Source organism: Artibeus jamaicensis, unplaced genomic scaffold, assembly GCF_021234435.1.
Source record: "Artibeus jamaicensis isolate MK-2021 breed Jamaican fruit bat unplaced genomic scaffold, CSHL_Jam_final contig_467, whole genome shotgun sequence".
Taxonomy (NCBI): domain Eukaryota; kingdom Metazoa; phylum Chordata; class Mammalia; order Chiroptera; family Phyllostomidae; genus Artibeus; species Artibeus jamaicensis.
In genome coordinates this window covers 1450847-1468336 of record NW_026521845.1, presented here as the reverse complement: position 1 = coordinate 1468336, position 17490 = coordinate 1450847, and the positions used below count along the sequence as shown (strand labels likewise).

The 17490-nt window shown below is 45.5% G+C and overlaps 2 protein-coding genes across 2 annotated transcripts; one reads left to right on the top strand and one right to left on the bottom strand.

The window, feature by feature from the left end:
• Positions 1-1335: 1335 nt before the first annotated feature.
• Positions 1336-6215, bottom strand: EXOC8 (exocyst complex component 8). The gene has a single exon (XM_037136762.2). The coding sequence runs from the start codon at positions 6018-6020 to the stop codon at positions 3852-3854; it is 2169 nt and encodes a 722-aa protein (XP_036992657.2). The 5' UTR covers positions 6021-6215; the 3' UTR covers positions 1336-3851.
• Positions 6216-6275: 60 nt separating this feature from the next.
• Positions 6276-17214, top strand: SPRTN (SprT-like N-terminal domain). The gene is made up of 5 exons (XM_037136760.2): positions 6276-6879; positions 7775-7874; positions 10871-10999; positions 13832-14084; positions 14980-17214. Exons 1-5 carry the CDS (start codon positions 6659-6661, stop codon positions 15720-15722), a joined length of 1446 nt encoding a protein of 481 aa, XP_036992655.2. The 5' UTR covers positions 6276-6658; the 3' UTR covers positions 15723-17214.
• Positions 17215-17490: the final 276 nt, after the last annotated feature.

Genomic DNA, 17490 nt, shown 5'->3' with positions numbered 1-17490 from the left:
ACGGCTCTCTCCTTTCTCACTTTTCCCCCAAGTACTTAAACTACAACAGCTTTATATATTTTTTTGCAACTGTTTGCATTCAATTGCTTAATTTCATTAATTTAATTAGCAACAGTTTTGGAACTCATTTATTTTCAAATTTATTTTTTCCAGTGTTAATCTCCATTTTGTCCAATTTGAAAGCATTACATTCTAGTCAATGTGAGGCACAGCATTCGATACATTTTTATTTTTATTTTATTATTATTTTTAAAGATTTTATTTATTTTATCTTTAGAGGGGAAGGGAAGGAGAGAGGGAGAGAAACATCAATGTATGGTTGCCTCTCATGCGTCCCCTGCTGGGAACTGGCCTGCAACCCAGGCATGTGCCCTGACTGGGAATTAAACCACGATTGTCTGGTTTGCAGGCCCGTGCTCAATCCACTGAGCTACACCAGCCAGGTCGATGCATTTTTAAAATCAATTATATGTGATAGTTACCTCGGTATTTAATTGAGAAAAACACATCCTTTGCCATTTATAATCTTAGTTCCTAGGTCATATGGCCTACATTGCATTTTATACATTTAGGAATATGCAGATGGTATATAATCTACTTTTTAGAGTAAATTCACATTTTGTATAGCTAAAATTTCCAATGGAAGGGAATCCTTAAAAACTGAGATCTGATTTACCCACAATTCTTTTCTAAAAATATTTTTAGAATTTATTTTTAGAGAGAGAGAGGAGGGAGAAAGAGAAGGAAACATTCATTAGTCGCCTCTCACACGGCTCCAACTGGGGACCTGGCCCACAACCCAGGCATGCGCCCTGACTGGGAATGCACAGGCCTGCGCTCAGTCCACTGAGCCACACCAGCCAGGGCTGAGTTACCCCAGTTCTGACAGTAAGCAGAACACATTTAAGTCAGCTAATAGCTTCCTACCTATCATGCCCATATAGAAAAACAGAACAGCCCTGGCTGGGTGGCTCAGTTGGTTAGAGCACTGTCCTCATACGCCACGGTTCCGCGCGCAGTCCTGGTCAGGGCACGCAGAACAATCAACCACTGAGTGCATAACTAAGTAAAACAACAAGCTGGTGTCTCTCTCTCAAATCAGTTAAAAATACACAAACTTAGGTTCTTTTTCTTTTCATCCTCACCTGAGGATAAGGAACCCAAAACCTAGGTGTGTGCCCTGACCGGGGATGGAACCCGCAGCCTTTTGGTGTAAGGGACAGCACTCTAACTGAGCCACCCGGCCAGGGCCAAAGCAGGCTCTTCACCACTGTGTTTCAGTAACAGGACGTAAGAATATTAAATCCTGGTTAAAGAAAGAGACATAGAACATCGTAACATCAACCAATGTTATCCAGTGTAAGAAACATCGTAAGCTTTATTTTGACAAACGTTTCAGGTTCCCTCACATCACAGCATGGCAATAGGCAACGTGTCCATAAACCGGTTGTATACTACATGGTGAGTCCCGAATTACCGATCCCAGGTAAGCAAGTTGCAAAATACAAATGCTGATCATGTCAGTACAGGTGCTATTTTAAACAAAAAACAAGACAGTTTTCAGCACTTACGTGACAGGAGGCTTTAATCAAAGAGACAGTTAATTCCACAGGGTGTCTTTTTTTCAACAGTAATGAGTTCAGTCAAGTCTGTGACTCCAAGCTCAAGTGACAGTGTTATGTTGGAGGCCAGCAAATAAGGCAGTCAACCCTTCAGTGGTTTGTTCAGTACCTGCTACATTCTGAGCAATCTCTAAGTGCATTCAAGTTTCAGCACTTGCCTTGGAGTCTAATGAAACAAAAAGGAGAGAAGAGCTCTGACCCCACTCTGAGGGACGGCCTACAATCGCTTGGTCCTGGCACAGAGGTACACTCTGCACAGTGGGGGTCTTGAACCAGCCCCCACACTAACTGATCCAGCAAAAGCGCATTTCCTTCAGCTGCAACTTGGACGAAGGAGCGCGTACATTCTAACAGAAGGAAATTCTGAGTTCCAGTTTTAAAAAGCAGACAGTTCTATGGAGAAGCAACCAGTTAAATATCTGAGTATACACAGTTAAGTTGTTATAACTCCACGCCTTCAATGAAGTTTTGATTTCAGATGATCATTTTATGGACCCAGCATGAAGTATCTGCACAGTGTGTGTTTCATACATTATCCTTTTAGAAACCATAAGTGGCACAAAATAATCACAACATTTTTATCAAATTCAAGTTTCCAGTGATCTTAAAAAAGACAAATTGTAACTTTTTGTTCAGCAGAGATATCCAGTATGGTTATTATCTAGAAAATCCCCCAGTTATGTAAAAAAAAAACCTTAGTCAAAGAAAATCTCTAACTTTGATAATTTTCAACCTTTTAAATGGGCAGAGCTGAACATAAAAGGCTCCTCTGGCCTGAGTAAAATTATGTCAAGGAGTTTTACAACCGGTAATTAAACCAGTATTGGAAGCTATGTGAGGTTTTACATAATTTCCACAGTCTTAACACCACTATTTTTATTCAGATAAAAGAAACGACCTTTCGAAGTAATTGGCATCAGAAATGGCACCTATAAACAAAAGTCACAACCCGGAGCTGGGACAAACGGACCTCAGCTGGCACAATTTCTCTCAGGGGACGAGCAATGTTGTAGAATTGGTACACGACAGATGCAACAGGCTAGAAGTTGGGGGAAGTTCCATTTCCTTCGTTATTTTTGTTTTATTAAACAATCTGAAGTAAGGGTTGTGTTCATTTAAAAAAAATAAGGCAAGTAAAATAAAAGACCAAACAGGAAAAATGCAGCCTTGGGCATCCTAAGAGTCATCAGAAGGTCTTCTCCCTTGGTTTCGGGTGCACTGTCTCGCCTTTCTGTTCTCCACTTTGTTACCAAAAAAGCAACCGTAATTCTCTGCTCAAAGCAGTCATACTTGAGAACAGTATGGGGCTTGCATATGATTTTTTTCTAATTTCCCATCCACCAGATCCCGATATCTAAATATATATTTCAATGAAAACTTTTTTCTCATTTGCATGAAGTTTGAGCCACTGTAGAAGCAGGGCAGCTAAAAATTACTGGTGCCTCCAGGTTCCTTAGTGTGTCTTGTTTCTATTATTATTATTTTTAATGATAGATAAAAGCCCCAGCTGGACAGTTCAGGAATATGTTGAAAAAAGTATTTGTCATAGTCCTTAAGATTTTCAAGTCAAGGATCCCAAATCAAATACTATAAAGCTGCTCATTAGCAGCTGAAAATAACTAGCCATTCCAATCACACTGTAAATGTTTGCTGGACTCTTTTATGCTTCCTTGTGTGTGCTATACAGGTCAGAGTATTTGTACGTGTACACTAGCTACTTTCAGGTAGGAATTCTTTTGAACAAAATTTACCCTAAAACCAATTTTCTCACCACCCCCCCGCAACTATTTAATCACATTTAATGGTGGGAAAGTATATGAAGCAGAGTGTTTTATATGGCACTGGATCCTTTAAAAAATCTAACATTTTAGCAAACTGGGAAACTTTTCATAAAATACTTAGACATATTACTTCCCTGTGCTGCACAGCATGTACTATGAGAAAGCGTGTTTTGACTTAAAGGATAAGCTAAGATGATACAGTGTGACAATATATTCATTAGAGAGTTAGCATAACTTAAAAGGAAAGCATATTATATATTTTATTAATTGCAACATTTTTGTTACTTGGGCTTAACATTTTTCCTTCTCCTTTTGGATTTCTATCTGAGAGGGCATCTTTTACTGTTAAGCTGTGTTTGAGACTACAGAGAAAATGCTAAGGCAACTTAATATAAATATAAATAATATAGAAACAATATATATGAATACATGTACACAGACCCAAGTATCAGACCACTGAAGTTGTGCTCTCAGGATTCACACGAATAAGTCTAGATGCATTCCTCAGGTCCTGGAGTTGCTTGGCGGGTTTCCCTACACCTTCTTCGAACCGTTTCTCCACCACGGGGAGGACTGTTTCATACAGAAAGGATGCGTTCTGTCTGATAAAAGCCTTCTTCTCTGGATCCTGCTCACACCGAAGACTATAATCCACATGCTGAACAGCAACCAAAATGATTTCCATCAGGCCCTCCAAAAGTACCATGTGCAGCTCTGGGAAATACAGCTTCAGTGCCTCTTCCAAGAAGCCCATGGTCTGTTTGGTGAAAGCAACCACCGTGTAGCTGAGGTTCACCCAGCAGTCGTCCCCTGTGTACTGCTCGAAGTTGCTCACCCCGCAGTTCTTCATCTCCTCTTTGAGTTTGCCCAGGGCCTCTGGAGTCATCAGGTTCATCCTCCTCCACATCTCCTCCGAGTTGCGATGTTTGGTGGCTTCAATGATGATTTCTTTGTAACTGTGCAAGGCCCCTTGGATGTCTTTCACCAGAAGGGCATGGACAATGAAGGTGAGGTCTAGTCCGATGTCGCCGAGTTGCTGACAGTGCTCCTTCGCCACTTTGACACACTCAGCTGCTGTAGAGAGGCTCTCCTTACTATCAAACACCTGCTTGCTGAAAGCATCCACAAACATGCCCATGGCCGACCTTGCCCAGACCACGAAGGCAGAGTAGCAGCCACTGTCAGTGCCTGCGAAGTCCGTCTCAAATTCCCTTGCAGTCTCAAGGAGGCTGGTGAAGAAGACATGGCACAGCTTATGAATGTAGAGTAAAGTGGCACCTTCAATGCGAAGCTGGCGGATGGCCGTGTGCACAGCTGCTGCCCTGTTCCTCAGAAACAGCTCACAAGCCTTCGTGCACTGGCCAAGCCGGATGAGCTGTGACACTGCCCGGCGAGTAGCCTTTGGGCCACCTCTCAGGGAACGACCTGGGGACAGTTCAAACATGAGCACCTTGGTAAGCTGTCGCACGCGCTCATCCACTTTGGCCCTCAGTTCTTTTACAGGAGGTGGACTGGGCTTATCTTCCAGGTAATTGTTCAACTTATCCAGCAGGTCAACAGCCCCTTCAAAGTCCCTCTGGGCAATGCAGACATCCAGATCTTCAGGCAACTCCTGGATCCATTCCATTGAGAGGTCCACCTTCTCTTCCTCTACCTCAGGAACAGGTGGTTCGTCGTCTTCTTCATCCTCAAACGGGTTAGCTTTGGCAGTCACTTGGGGCGGCCCTCGAGGAGCTGCTGCCTCCTCCTGCTCCCTTCGTCTTTTTTCACTGAGAGCCCTCTTGGTTTCTTCCAGCACTTCCAACCACTCTCGTTTGATTTTAGCATTTTCCGCCTGAAAAATGCGGCTCTCAGGAAACATCAGCAGCTTGAACATGTCCTTCATGGGTGGGTTGTCCTTGACATTGACCACGGCCAAACCATCCAGGGGATAGAGAGCGTTATAGCGATACATCCCCCGCCGCTGTGGCAGCCAGGTGGCCACCAACAAACAGTCGTTCATGAGAAAGCCGTGTACCCGCTGCAGCTGGGCCATGTGGTCCGCCTCATATTCTACCAGGTCCCCGTTGTATACCAGGTACTGTCCAGGCGTCTCCAGCAGGTGCCTGCAGCCTTCCACCTTCTCAAGCAGGGTGGTGAGAGTGCGCTGCTTTCCCTCCTCGCCCGAACCAGCGCAGTCTCGGGAGGCGCCGCCAGGGGTAGGGAAAAGACCAGCCTGGCCCCGGCGGTGGTCTCGGCACCCTGCGCCCCCTCCTCCCTCCTCACCCCCGGCGGCCGCGGCGGCCCCAGCGGCGGCGGCAGCTGGCAGCAGGGTAAGCGGGATGCTCTCCAGGCTGCTCTTCTGCTCAGTCAGCAGATGGCTGAGCTGATACATCTCGCTCTCCAAGTAGGAGATCTCACGGGCCGTCTCTATGAACTGCCGGTAGTTCTGGTAGACGTTACGCTTCAGGTTCTGCGCCGTCTCCTCCGCCAGCGCCTGGATGCGTTGCCTGTGTTCCTGCAGGTCCCGGTCCCCGTCTGACTGCTGCGAAAGCTGTTTCACGTACAGTCGCGCCTCAAAGCTTCCCGACTCCAGCTGCCGCCGCAGGCGGCTCGCTCCACTGTCTGACATCGCCATTTCCGTCCACGTCTCACGCAGTCGCTGTCACTTTCGCTGTTGCCGGTGCAGCCACTGCAGGGGCCCACCCAAACCCGGTGCAGCTCCGGGGCTGAGGAAACTGGATTGGAAGGGAATCGAGTACGCCTGCGCTCGAGTCTGAGCTTTAGATAGTGCGCCTGCGCAATGAACGTAACTGGGACAACGCACCTGCGCAGGAACGCCAGTGGCCTAAAGCGCTTGCGTAGGAGGAGCTAACGCGGAAGTGAGTGGGGGGCGAGGCCGAGAGTTACGAAGTACTGCACATGCGCGTACCGTGATGTTTTTGAAATCACGGACTTTTCGTGAAGGAGGTAGGAGCTTCCTGAAACCGTCCTTTGCCAGAGTTCTGGGAACCCAGGTTTTGAGCCCATTAGAAGGTGTCATGCTGAGTTCTTTTTCTTAAACCTCAGAATCTTGGCTTCGGCGTTTGGGGCAAACTCAGTTCTCGTTCTCGAGCCAGTTTCCCCTGAGTTATCGCGAGACCCGTGGGCCGAGCTGATAGCCCAACAGCCGGTATATTCTAAGAGCTCTACGCGGCCCTTGGAGCCTTAGTGACGGGAAGTAGCGCCCCGGAGTGAGCCTAATGCTGGCGGACCCCACCTGGGAGCCTGGCAGTGATGGATGAGGACCTGGTTTTGGCACTACGGCTTCAGGAGGAGTGGAACTTGCCGGTTTCGAAGCTCGGTCAGGCTCAGGAGCCCCTATCACTGGTGGACGAGTCCTGGGAGTTGGTGGATCCCACCCCGGATCTGCAGGCCCTGTTCGTGCAGTTCAACGATCGGTTCTTCTGGGGCCAGCTGGAGGCCGTGGAGGTGAAGTGGAGCAGGCGAATGACCCTGTGAGTCCCAAACCCACCGGCTGCGGGGGAGGCGGGCAGGGCTCCTCCTGTCCCCCTTCCCCCTTCCCCACCCGCGACTGCCCGGTGTCGGACCAGGCGGTTCCTCTGGTGTATTTCTCCGTCCCCGCCGTCTCTTCCCCGCCGAAACAGCTTTAAGAAAGCTGTGTGGCTCAGATCAGTACCGTTTGACTTACCACGGACACAATGAAAAAAAAAAGGGTGTTTCTAGGAATCTCACCTCATTTGAAAATCAACGAGCACATCTCTGATTTGTCTTTTGCTGGTTCCTTAGGGCTCAGGACTTGTCCTTTCCTCTGTGCCGTTAGGACACCAGCACTTAGCAGTGAGCCGGGCGTTAGAGTTGGAGGCGGGGGTGGCATTCCCGTAGTTCTAGACCCAAGGGGTCTTCAGGGATGCCCCTCGGACCCCTTTCCCACACGCTAAGTTGGAGAAATCCCGACGGGAAAGTGTAGGCCTGTACGTGAACGGAGTTTTATTAACAAGTTCAACAGGTGGTTATGTACTACCTAAAACTAGGTAGTATTCAAGCAAAAAATAAGACTTACAGCTTTGGAAATATGTTGGTGGAGATGGGGCTGATACCGCCCCCAAGTGATGATAATTCGGAAGAAGGAGAAGGGAGCGGCAGAACACTATCTTCCAGAGCTTTGGCAGCCTGGCTGGGGGAGGGGAAGCCACCGTCCCTCACGTAGCGCCCTGCCTGGGGTGAGATGCAGGTCTCTTTTAACAACGTGGGGATGCTTTTAATAAAGCCATCGGCTGTGGAGTTCTCTTGTGTGAACTGCTCAAGAATGTATCAGGACCTGCCTGACCTTTCAGGTTTGCCTTTTGTGTGTATCTGGCAGATGACGCTCTGGCGCTGTTTGTCTTTCAGGTGTGCTGGGATCTGCACCTATGAAGGGAGAGGTGGAATGTGCTCCATCCGTCTCAGCGAACCCCTTTTAAAGTTGAGACCAAGAAGGGATCTTGTGGAGGTATTCTTTGCATAAACTTGATTCTTAGCCCATTAATTTAGAGATTCTTACTGATTTAGACTGAATTAACCTCTCTGTGCATGTAAAAAACCCCTCCGTATTCTCTCATTGCAAACTTTAATTGTGGGGCACATAGTAATGATTGCCTTATATTTTTATAGTGCTTTAAATTTTAAGGCTTTCAGGCATAGTATCTAACTTGATACTTACAATAATTTATAAATTTCAGTATGTGTTATATACTGAATATACCCTTATTTCTATACATGAGCAAATTAAGGTTCAGTGACGTTAAGTAGCTGGTTTAAGGTGCATATTTAGAAACAGAAAAACTTAGGAATCCAAATTTTTCTATCAAGACACCAGTTTTGACTCTCTTACACTACCCACCTGTGGTGCTGCCCTCCCAGGACATCTGCTGAGCTGGCAAAACCAGCTGGCACAAGGCCGGCCACTCTAAACAGCGGAGGTGGTGGTCTCTCCTGCCGCCAAAGAGCAGCAGTGGAAACTCTGTAGTCAAGCCTAGTAAATGCCTGAAAGTCTCCAAGACGCACACAGGGTGACTTGTCTTGCCCCACTTATCCCACTTGAAATGTGAGCACAGAGGAGCAGAGGGTGGTGGAGGTTGGATGGGAAATACGTTAAAATGTGCTTAGAAAAATGAGGGATGCTGTTTTTAAGGAAAATAAAATGTAGTGGGTCTCACAATGAAGAATATACATAACACTACTGAACTGTATGTTTAAAAATGGTTAAGATGGCAAATTTTAGGTTACTGGTATTCTACCACAATTTTTAAAAAAGTAAATAGCTACTGAATGTCAAATGGTTAGATGGAAATGCTTGATTAATTTAAGAAAGAAAGGTAAGCATACATCAGTAATTATATTAAACACAATGGCAGTAATTATATTAAGTATAAATAGACTAAACACCCCAGTTAAAGACATGGAATGACATATTAGATTAAAAGCGACACATTTAAAAACTCATGTTAAATTTAAAAAGATAAGAAAATGTATATCCTCCAAACACTTAACAAGAGAAAAGTGTTGTGGTTATATTAGTACCAGACTAAACATTTTAAGGGAATAAGTTGTACTATGAAACAAAAGGGACATTTCATAATAAAATTATTAAATAAAAATACCCTAAAAACCCTAAATAAAAATGATACATCATAATTAAAATACCAAAGGTTAAATACAAAGAGAATCTTAAAAGCAGCAAGAGAAAAACAATTAGTTACCTATAGGGGAGCTCCTGTAAGACTGACAGCTGATTTCTGAAACTTTGCAGGCTAGAAAGGATTGGCAAGAAATATTCAAAGTAATGAAAAGCAAGGGCCTACAACCAAGATTGCTCTACCCAGCAAAACAATCATTTAGAATTGAAGGACAGATAAAGAGCTTCCCAGACATGAAAAAGCTAAAGGAGTTCATCATCATCATCAAACTAGCATTATATGAAATATTAAAGGTCTTCTTTAAGAAGAATAAAGATATGAACAATAAAATGGCCATAAATACATATCTGTCAGCAGTTAGATCTAAAAACCAAAATAAACAAGCAGAATAGAAACAGAAGCATAGGTACAGAGAACATTTTGATGGCTGCCAGATGGGAGGGTGTTGGGGGAGATGGGCAAAAAAGATGAAGGGAGTGAGAAGTACAGATGGGCAGTCACAGAACAGTCCTGGGGGTGTGAAGGACAGCACAGGGGAGAGAGCAGCCACAGGACATACAGGCAGGACCCATGGTCACGGATGACGGAGTGGGGGTTGCCTGAGGGAATGGGGAGGGCAAAGGGGGTAAATTTGGGACAACTGTAACAGCATAAATGATAAAATATAGTTAAAAATGTATTTGCAATTTTTAGAACAAATTATGAAACAGCAGCGTTAAATGCTTTTGTTAAATTTGCACTTAAATTTCTCCATCCTTGGTGTGGAGTGCAGTTGGTTTTATTAGCTTGTTTTGAAACTTTACATTAAAACAATACACTCAGTTGGTTTTCCCACATCATTTCCTAGAGATCTTCTTTCATTCTTTATGGCTGTACAGTATTCCATTACGTGGATGCACCCTAGTTCATTCAGCCAGGCCCCTCCCTAGTGCTAAACACTTATTTCTGAGCTCTGGCCATTGTAAACAATGCCACAATGAAAATACTCGGGACTGGGACGTTTTGTGTTAGTCTGGGGGTATTGCTGGGTAGCAGGGTAAGTGCACTTGTAGTGGTGTTAGGTGTCCTCAAATCCTGCACAGGAGCTGTACTGTTCTGCACTCCTGCCAGAGACGTGGGAATGTTTGTCGTCCTCGGCTTTAGTGATGGTGTCACACGTAACTAATTTTTTGTTTTTATTTTAAGTACCTTATCAGCTTTACTGACCTTCATAAGCAAGAAGTGGTATACTAGTATAGTATTAATTTGCCTTTGTTTTATAAATGGAGTTGGACATTTTTTCATGTGAATGGGTTATTTACATCTCTTTTTCTCTGAACTCTGTGACTGTGACCCATTTCAAAATTGCGTTGTTGGTCGTTTTCCTTATGACTTTAGGAGCTCTTTATAGTTTAGGAATTAGTAGCCTGGGAGGTGAGTTGCCCATATATTTTTCTGAGTTTGTTCACTTAAGGTGTTTTTCCCCTTCAGACAGAATTGTAAATCGCCCCCCCCTCAGGTGTTCAAATGTTCTCATTATGTAAATCATAGTGAGAACTGTAAAATTTTTATGCAGTGAACCCACTGGCCTCTTCTGGATTTCAGTGAATGGATGAATTGGCGCTCCTGAGCAGAGTCGCACACAGAGCTCCAGCGGTTCTGTGCACGGTGCTGTGCACTTGTGTGAGGATGTCTTTTAGAGAGATGGCCCACAGCTTCTTACCAGCTTCTGAAAGGAGTCTGGGAGCCAAAGAAGGGTGAGACCCCAGGTCGAGTGGGAAAACGCATTTTTATTTCAAAAGTGTCACAGAGTGATTGTTCTCTGTTTCAGACCCTCCTGCATGAGATGATACACGCCTATTTGTTTGTCACCAACAACGATAAAGACCGGGAAGGACACGGCCCCGAGTTTTGTAAGCACATGCATCGCATCAACTGCCTGACGGGGGCCAACATCACGGTAGGTGGAGCCACACGTGTGGGTGCCAGTTAGAATTTCTTCCTGTAGTCGTTCCTGGGACCTAGTTAAACACGGAGAACCGGGGAGAACAAATGCTGCCCCGGAGGGCTGGCCCGGGAGTGAGAGGCCTGGGGAAGCCGGCTGGCTGGTCTCGGAGGAGCAGAGTGGGGCGGCAGCACAGACAGCCGCGCCCGAGGCCTGCGACCCCTCCCGCCTGGCCTGGTCCCTCATCGTCTCCTTCTCCAGTCCAGTCTGGATTCTGCTCCCATTTCTACGTCCTTCTGTTCCTCTGCGGTCTCCTTTGATTCCCGTGTCAACACCACGTTGGGGCAGATGGCAGAGCCTGGGATGCAGGAGTCCGACTGCTCGGGCTCACACCAGTTACTGACTGTGGGGCCTGCTGGTTTAACTCTTCTACCTGTCAGTTTCCTGCCATGACAGGGTGTCCGACCTTGTGGCGTCCCTGGGCCAGGCTGGAAGAGTTGCGTTGGGCCACCCGTTAAATACACTGCGACACGTAATCACAAGGAAATCGCAGAATGTTTACATGCAAAACATTTTTGCAGTTTATTAGAACTCAGTTGTTTTTATTGTTATTACTTCATTTTATCAAATAAATGCTCTGTTGCTTTTGTCTTACCTCCCACAATTCCCCTGCTTAGGTCTTGTGTGTCTAACTGAACCTGTCACCACCGTGCCTTTCCTCAAAACCCTCCCCCAAACACGCCATTTCTGTTCTTTGTCAGCAAGCTCTCGTCTTCCCAGTGGGCCGTGACTCCTCTGTCCTCTGAGTCTCCTCAGATACTGAACCTTCCCCAGTATTTTATTCTGTCGTCTGTGAACACAGGGTGACTCTTACTGCTCTTCCTGGACCTCTACATGAGGTATTTAATGTAGCTAGCGCCCCACAAGTGAACCAAATAGAACATTCATTCCAACGTAGATTGACTTCTTTGGTACTTTGGCCTGGCCAGTAACCAGTTGGTTAGAGCAGCATCCCCACACACCAAGGCTGCAGGTTCGATCCCTAGTCAGGGCACATATGAAAGTCAGCCAATGAATGTATAAGCAAGTGTGGAAGAACAAATGAATCTCTCCCTCCCTCTCTCTCCCCCCTTCCTCTCTCTCTAAAATTCAATTAAAAAAACAAATTTAAAAAAGTTCTTCACTATTTTGGGTTTTTCCTTCCTTTAAAATGCAATAAAGGCCAGTGTGACAAAGAATGAGAAGTGCTCACACTCGATGTATTTTTTTCTAGCTGTCAGTGTTTCTAAAGCACTCGTATAATTAGTGGGCACAGTTACTTTCACCATGAAGAAAGTAGCTTGCACTAAATAACAATCACATAAAATCTAGGTTATCAAAAAAGTAATGTCAGTATAAAAACCTTCCACCTTAGAATTTGTACTTGAAGCAGGGTCCTGGTATACTTCCTGTTGCTCAGTGGGAAGAGGATACATTCTTTTATCTTGGATGCCGGTGTGTTTTTATGTAGGAGAGGTGTGATCGAGTGGACACCCTTGCTTTGTCAGGTTACATCTGTTATAACAAACCCCACAGGGCATCCAGCTTCACACTGCAGAACATTTTTATTTTAGTGACTGCATTGTTAAAAAGTCACACTCCCAGGCTGCAGGAGTTATGGGAGATGGAAGCAAAACAGAGGCAATTCCCGGATTTTTTGTCAGTGACTTAGTAAGCAGAGTTCTCAGTGTGAGAGAAAGCAGCATCCTCCATCCCTCTGCCCCAAACCTCTGTCCTCCAGTCTCTTCTCCGAACACAATGTGCAGTTTGCATGCTTGCTAAGTAACAGAATTTTAGTTATCTGTAGAGTTATGGAAAGTGTAGCATTCTTTCCTACAAGGGGAATTTATTAAAAAGTTACATTGTCTTTGACTTTAAAAACCTTATACGCAGATGCTCCTTATCTTATGCAGATCGGAATGTCCCACTGAGAAGCCAGAAGGACGGTACTCAGTGTTATTTAGGAGCGTCTGTTTTAAAGGGTGCCCTGCCATCTCATTGCCACCCAGGTGGGAGGGCTGACCTCCCTTTCCATCAAAACTCTTCTCTGTCTTCTGCTTGAGTTCTAAGTAACATTTTGTCCAGGGGGTGAAGCAAAATGGTCCTGATTGAAGAGTGAAAAGCACATCCACAGAGAATTTTGCTCAAGTGAATGGAGCTCTCTGTGCACTCAGTCAGCAAATACTGAGCGCACCTTCACTGGGCCAAGCTCGGATTAGCCACTAGTGGCGTGAAGATGGAAACATTCGAATTCTGGAGACTGTTTCATCTGTAAATAGACAAAATGATAGCCCACTGGCTTATTACAAAGACACGAGCAAAGAGCCGTGCAAATGCGCAGAGCGGGCTTCAGCGGGGGCTGCACCGGGCAAGATGTCTGCGTGGTCGGGGTCCAGCGCGTACAGACATAGTCCTCCAGAGCCTTTGGGGCTAGTACTCGTTGGGGACCGTTCTTACTTACTACTATGGCATTACATGAACTCTTGTCTTCACCCTAATTTTTGATCATTTTAAAATTTGCTTTCTAAAACTTCGAACACATACAATGGCTTTGTGTTTTCTTGTAAGGTTTTTTTTTTGGGGGGGCGGTCCACATTTTTCAATCTTGACACAGTTTGTTAAGTATTAACTGCTGCTCTTTCCCATTAAAATGAACTTTTGAACAGAAGCTAATATAGTTGCTGTCTTTCCCAAAATAAAATTTCAGAAAGCTCTGGGAAACTGGAAGGCTTTAAAACAACGTGTCTTACCTATTTCCTGAAAACTGTTCACTTGCCCACCGAACGCTGAGACCCGTCTCTCCCCCAGATATACCACACCTTCCACGACGAGGTGGACGAGTACCGGCGGCACTGGTGGCGCTGTGACGGGCCGTGCCAGTTCAGGAAGCCCTACTACGGCTACGTCAAGCGGGCGACCAACAGGGCGCCCTCCGCCCACGACTACTGGTGGGCCGAGCACCAGAGCACCTGCGGAGGCACGTACGTGAAGATCAAGGAGCCAGAGAACTACTCCCGAAAAGGCAAGGGAAAGACCAAACTAGCAGCTGCAGACAATAAAGGTAACTCGGTGTACATTCTCCCAGCTCTCCCACAGCCGCAGCTACAGTGAGGACGACGGGACTGTCCTTTAGAGAACGGGTGTTAAGAGAAGCTTAAGGATTGTGTCTAGAAGCTTTCGAGTGGAGATGGTAGAAAAACATCCTGTGCTCTCTATAGGTGGACGTAAAAGTAGAAATCGTTTCCACTGATAGTATTTGAGGGTAAAACCCCATTTCCCTATCTTGACTCCCCTATCTTGACTTGGTGAGTCATTAGAAAACATAAGGCAAAAAGATTGTCAGAATAAAAAGTCATTCAAAAAACAGTGCACAGAATGCAAGCTGTCACTACAGCCCTTCCTATCAGTTGGATTCTGTGCAGGTGGCTTCTCCCTGGGTGTCTGTACTGTCACTGGGAGAAGAGTATGACGTGTGTGCTAGGACTTCACCTTCAGACTGAAGTCCGGGGTCCCTGCCTTTTGAGAGGCAGCCAGATTATTCTTAAAAATGCTCCCTGGGAAGTTGCGGATTGGATGTGATAGGACCCAGGGACCTGAGTTGTGTCCCCCAAACCTGAGATGGTAAGTCGTGGAGTTGTCGAGGAAGGTCTGTGGAGAGTGCGTTCTCCTTGTTGTGAGGAAGCCAGTGCGGTGGCAGGTCCCCCGCCGTGAAACTCAGAGTCCGCGTTGGCCTCGGCACGGTGGGACGCCGTGTCTGCGTAGCAGAGCGTGTTCTGTCCTCCACGTGCCCAGTATGAGTTCTCGGACAGTAAAATTTTTCCTTTCATTAATAGGTAGTTATATGGATCTAAATGAGGATGAAACAGCGTTTGTTTTCAAAAACTACCCGTTGGCTGGATATTTGTTGCTGTATTAGTTTTGACTCAAGGAAAACTTTACTTGGTTATCTTTTGCAGATAAACCCAACAGAGTTGTCCCATTCAGTGGGAAAGGACGTGTTCTAGGAGGAACAAACAAGGCACCTTCGTCTGGGAAGTGCGCCACCCCACGTGCTATCACCAAAACCCGAGATCTTCTAAGTCAGGACCACTCGGCCAATGTCGGAAGACCAAGTCCTAACGCTGAGCTGAAATCTGAGCAGAGTGGTTTGAGGAAGACAGGGCCTCTGGTCTCTCCTGTTCTCAGCAGCAGCCCCCAAAATGTTTTAAGCAACTACTTTCCTAGAGTGTCAGCTGCCAGTCAGAAGGCCTTCTGGACCGTGACTGGGTCCCCGTGGAAAAGTGGAACCGGTGGTGACGTCAGTAAAAACTCCGCCCCTTCTAGTTCTCAGAGAAAGGCGTCCTCCTCTGAGACGGCTCTGAGAAATTCTCTGAAAGCGGCGGAGTTGACGCGCGCATCCCAGGGCGAGAGTGCGTCTAAAAACGAGTTCCTGAGTAAACGGCCGAGGCTGGAAGACAGGACTGTTTTTAACAAATTTTTCATCAAGAAAGAGAAAACACAGAGCGGTGGGAATGATCCAGAGTGTAGCTCACATCCCGTGGCTGTGGCGCAGAATTCCAGCAGTTCATCTGGTCCCAGCAGAAAGGTCAGCTGTCCTGTCTGTCAGAGCGAAGTTGTGGAGTCTCAGATTAACGAGCACCTGGATCTGTGCCTTGAAGGTGGTGGCAGCAGCAAAGTCAAAAACAGCAACAGTCTCTGAAAAAAAAAGTGGGTCTCGCATACCACCATTGATACGTGCAGTGTCGGCCGCTCAGGAAGTTCTGGTTAACACTAAGATTTGTAGTTTGTGCTCTAGGTCATGCACCCAGCACAAAGCATTCTATTCCATATGTACATCTGACATTGTAACTTCAGGTATTTCTCTAAAGTCCCTGTATTTATATTCACTCTTGCCTTATATATATTGTAGCCCAGAGTTCTGTATGTTTACAGGCATAATTTCAGATACTGTTGTTAATTCTTGCTCATAACCCTTTTAAAATGTTTATCTTTTTACTTGCACTTTCCTCAAAATATTTAATAAGAAATTAAATATTTGGTTAAATTCAGTATTTCCTTATGAATGTTAAAACTCATTCCCAATACTGTTAGTATTTATAGTATTAGGCATATTGACCAAAAATACAATCCAGAGGGCAGAGTATTTTGTGTTAGGATACTCAGGTAGTTTTTAGATTTTTCAAACCTTTTCCTCCCAAATGTTAACAGGAAATACATGTTATATATTTTAAAGAATTTTGTTTGGCATCAGATTGTAAAGTAGATAGGAAAACAAAATTCTTTTGGAGTATTGTAAGAAATAGCCACTGTAATTCTATAGGCCAGAGTTTAGTTGTTTTCTGAAAATTTAGCAAAATGAGTGGCTAAAACTTGGTGCTAAGTAACTAGCATATATAACATAGCAAACCTAGTTTACGTAACACAGAAATTACTGAAAACGTATTATGACCCTTTAAAAGCCAAGGTTGAAACTGTTCCAGTAAAAGGAATACCATTTGTTCAGACATACTTAAAACTGTTTTCATGTTCTAGAGCAAAGGGACACACACTTCAATCAGTTGACTTTTGTGTCGCGGCTGTACCTCCACACCCTGGCGTGTTTTTTCTTTACTGGGGTGCACTGTGACTTGTCTGTACAGAAGACGCAGAGCGCTTTACTGTGAAGCTGGGCGACTGTCAGGTGCCACCCAAGGTGTCCTCACAAGTGCCTCCGCCTTGCTAATCCCCACAACCCCTGAGTGACCCGTTTTCTTCTCTGTCGCCACAGGTCCGTTTAGCTCGTTTTTTAACTTCATAAAGTACTTCTTTGTTGGTACGTGTAGCGTAGTATTTGTGTGAATATGCCAAAGTTTATATGTCTACCCTACATTAAGGGACATTTGAATTACTTCAGCTGGGGCTGGCTGTTACACATACTGCTGCTCAGAACACTCCCGTCCCTTCTCCTGGGCCTGTGCTCGGGGCTGGGCTGCTGGGTCACAGGGCGAGTCATCTATGGTTGGCCTCGGTGGGTACTGCCAGTTTGCGCTCCCACAGCAGAGCGTGAGCGCTGCCCTTGTCCGTTTGTTAACGCCGTCATCAGTCCTCGTCATTTTAGCCTGTCTGGTTGAGAGTTCGCAAGTTCTGATGTTTTTAAGTGTGAAGTTGAAAAATAATATTTAATAAATACATGACCTAAAACATATATTGAATATGTGCAGTTGTACTTTTTCTCTAATTCAGTTTAACATCACATGCAGTTAAACATTACCGTCTTTCTCCTCACCTGAGGACATGCTTACTGACTTCAGAGGGGAAGGCAGGGGACACCAGTGCACGAGAAGAACATGAGTCGCCTTTCCTGCAGCCCAGGCATGTGCCCTGACCGGGAATGGAAACCCGTGACCTTTCAGTTCATGGATGACACTCCAACCAAGTGAGCCATACCAACCGGGGCGCAGTTAAACATTTTTGAGCCAAACTGTACA

Coding starts and splice junctions, on each gene's coding strand:
- EXOC8 (XM_037136762.2), bottom strand. CDS start 6,020: ATGGCGATGTCAGACAGTGGAGCGAGCCGCCTGCGGCGGCAGCTGGAG.
- SPRTN (XM_037136760.2), top strand. CDS start 6,659: ATGGATGAGGACCTGGTTTTGGCACTACGGCTTCAGGAGGAGTGGAAC. Junction 6,880..7,774: donor TGGAGCAGGCGAATGACCCT/GTGAGTCCCAAA, acceptor TTTGTCTTTCAG/GTGTGCTGGGATCTGCACCT. Junction 7,875..10,870: donor CAAGAAGGGATCTTGTGGAG/GTATTCTTTGCA, acceptor TCTCTGTTTCAG/ACCCTCCTGCATGAGATGAT.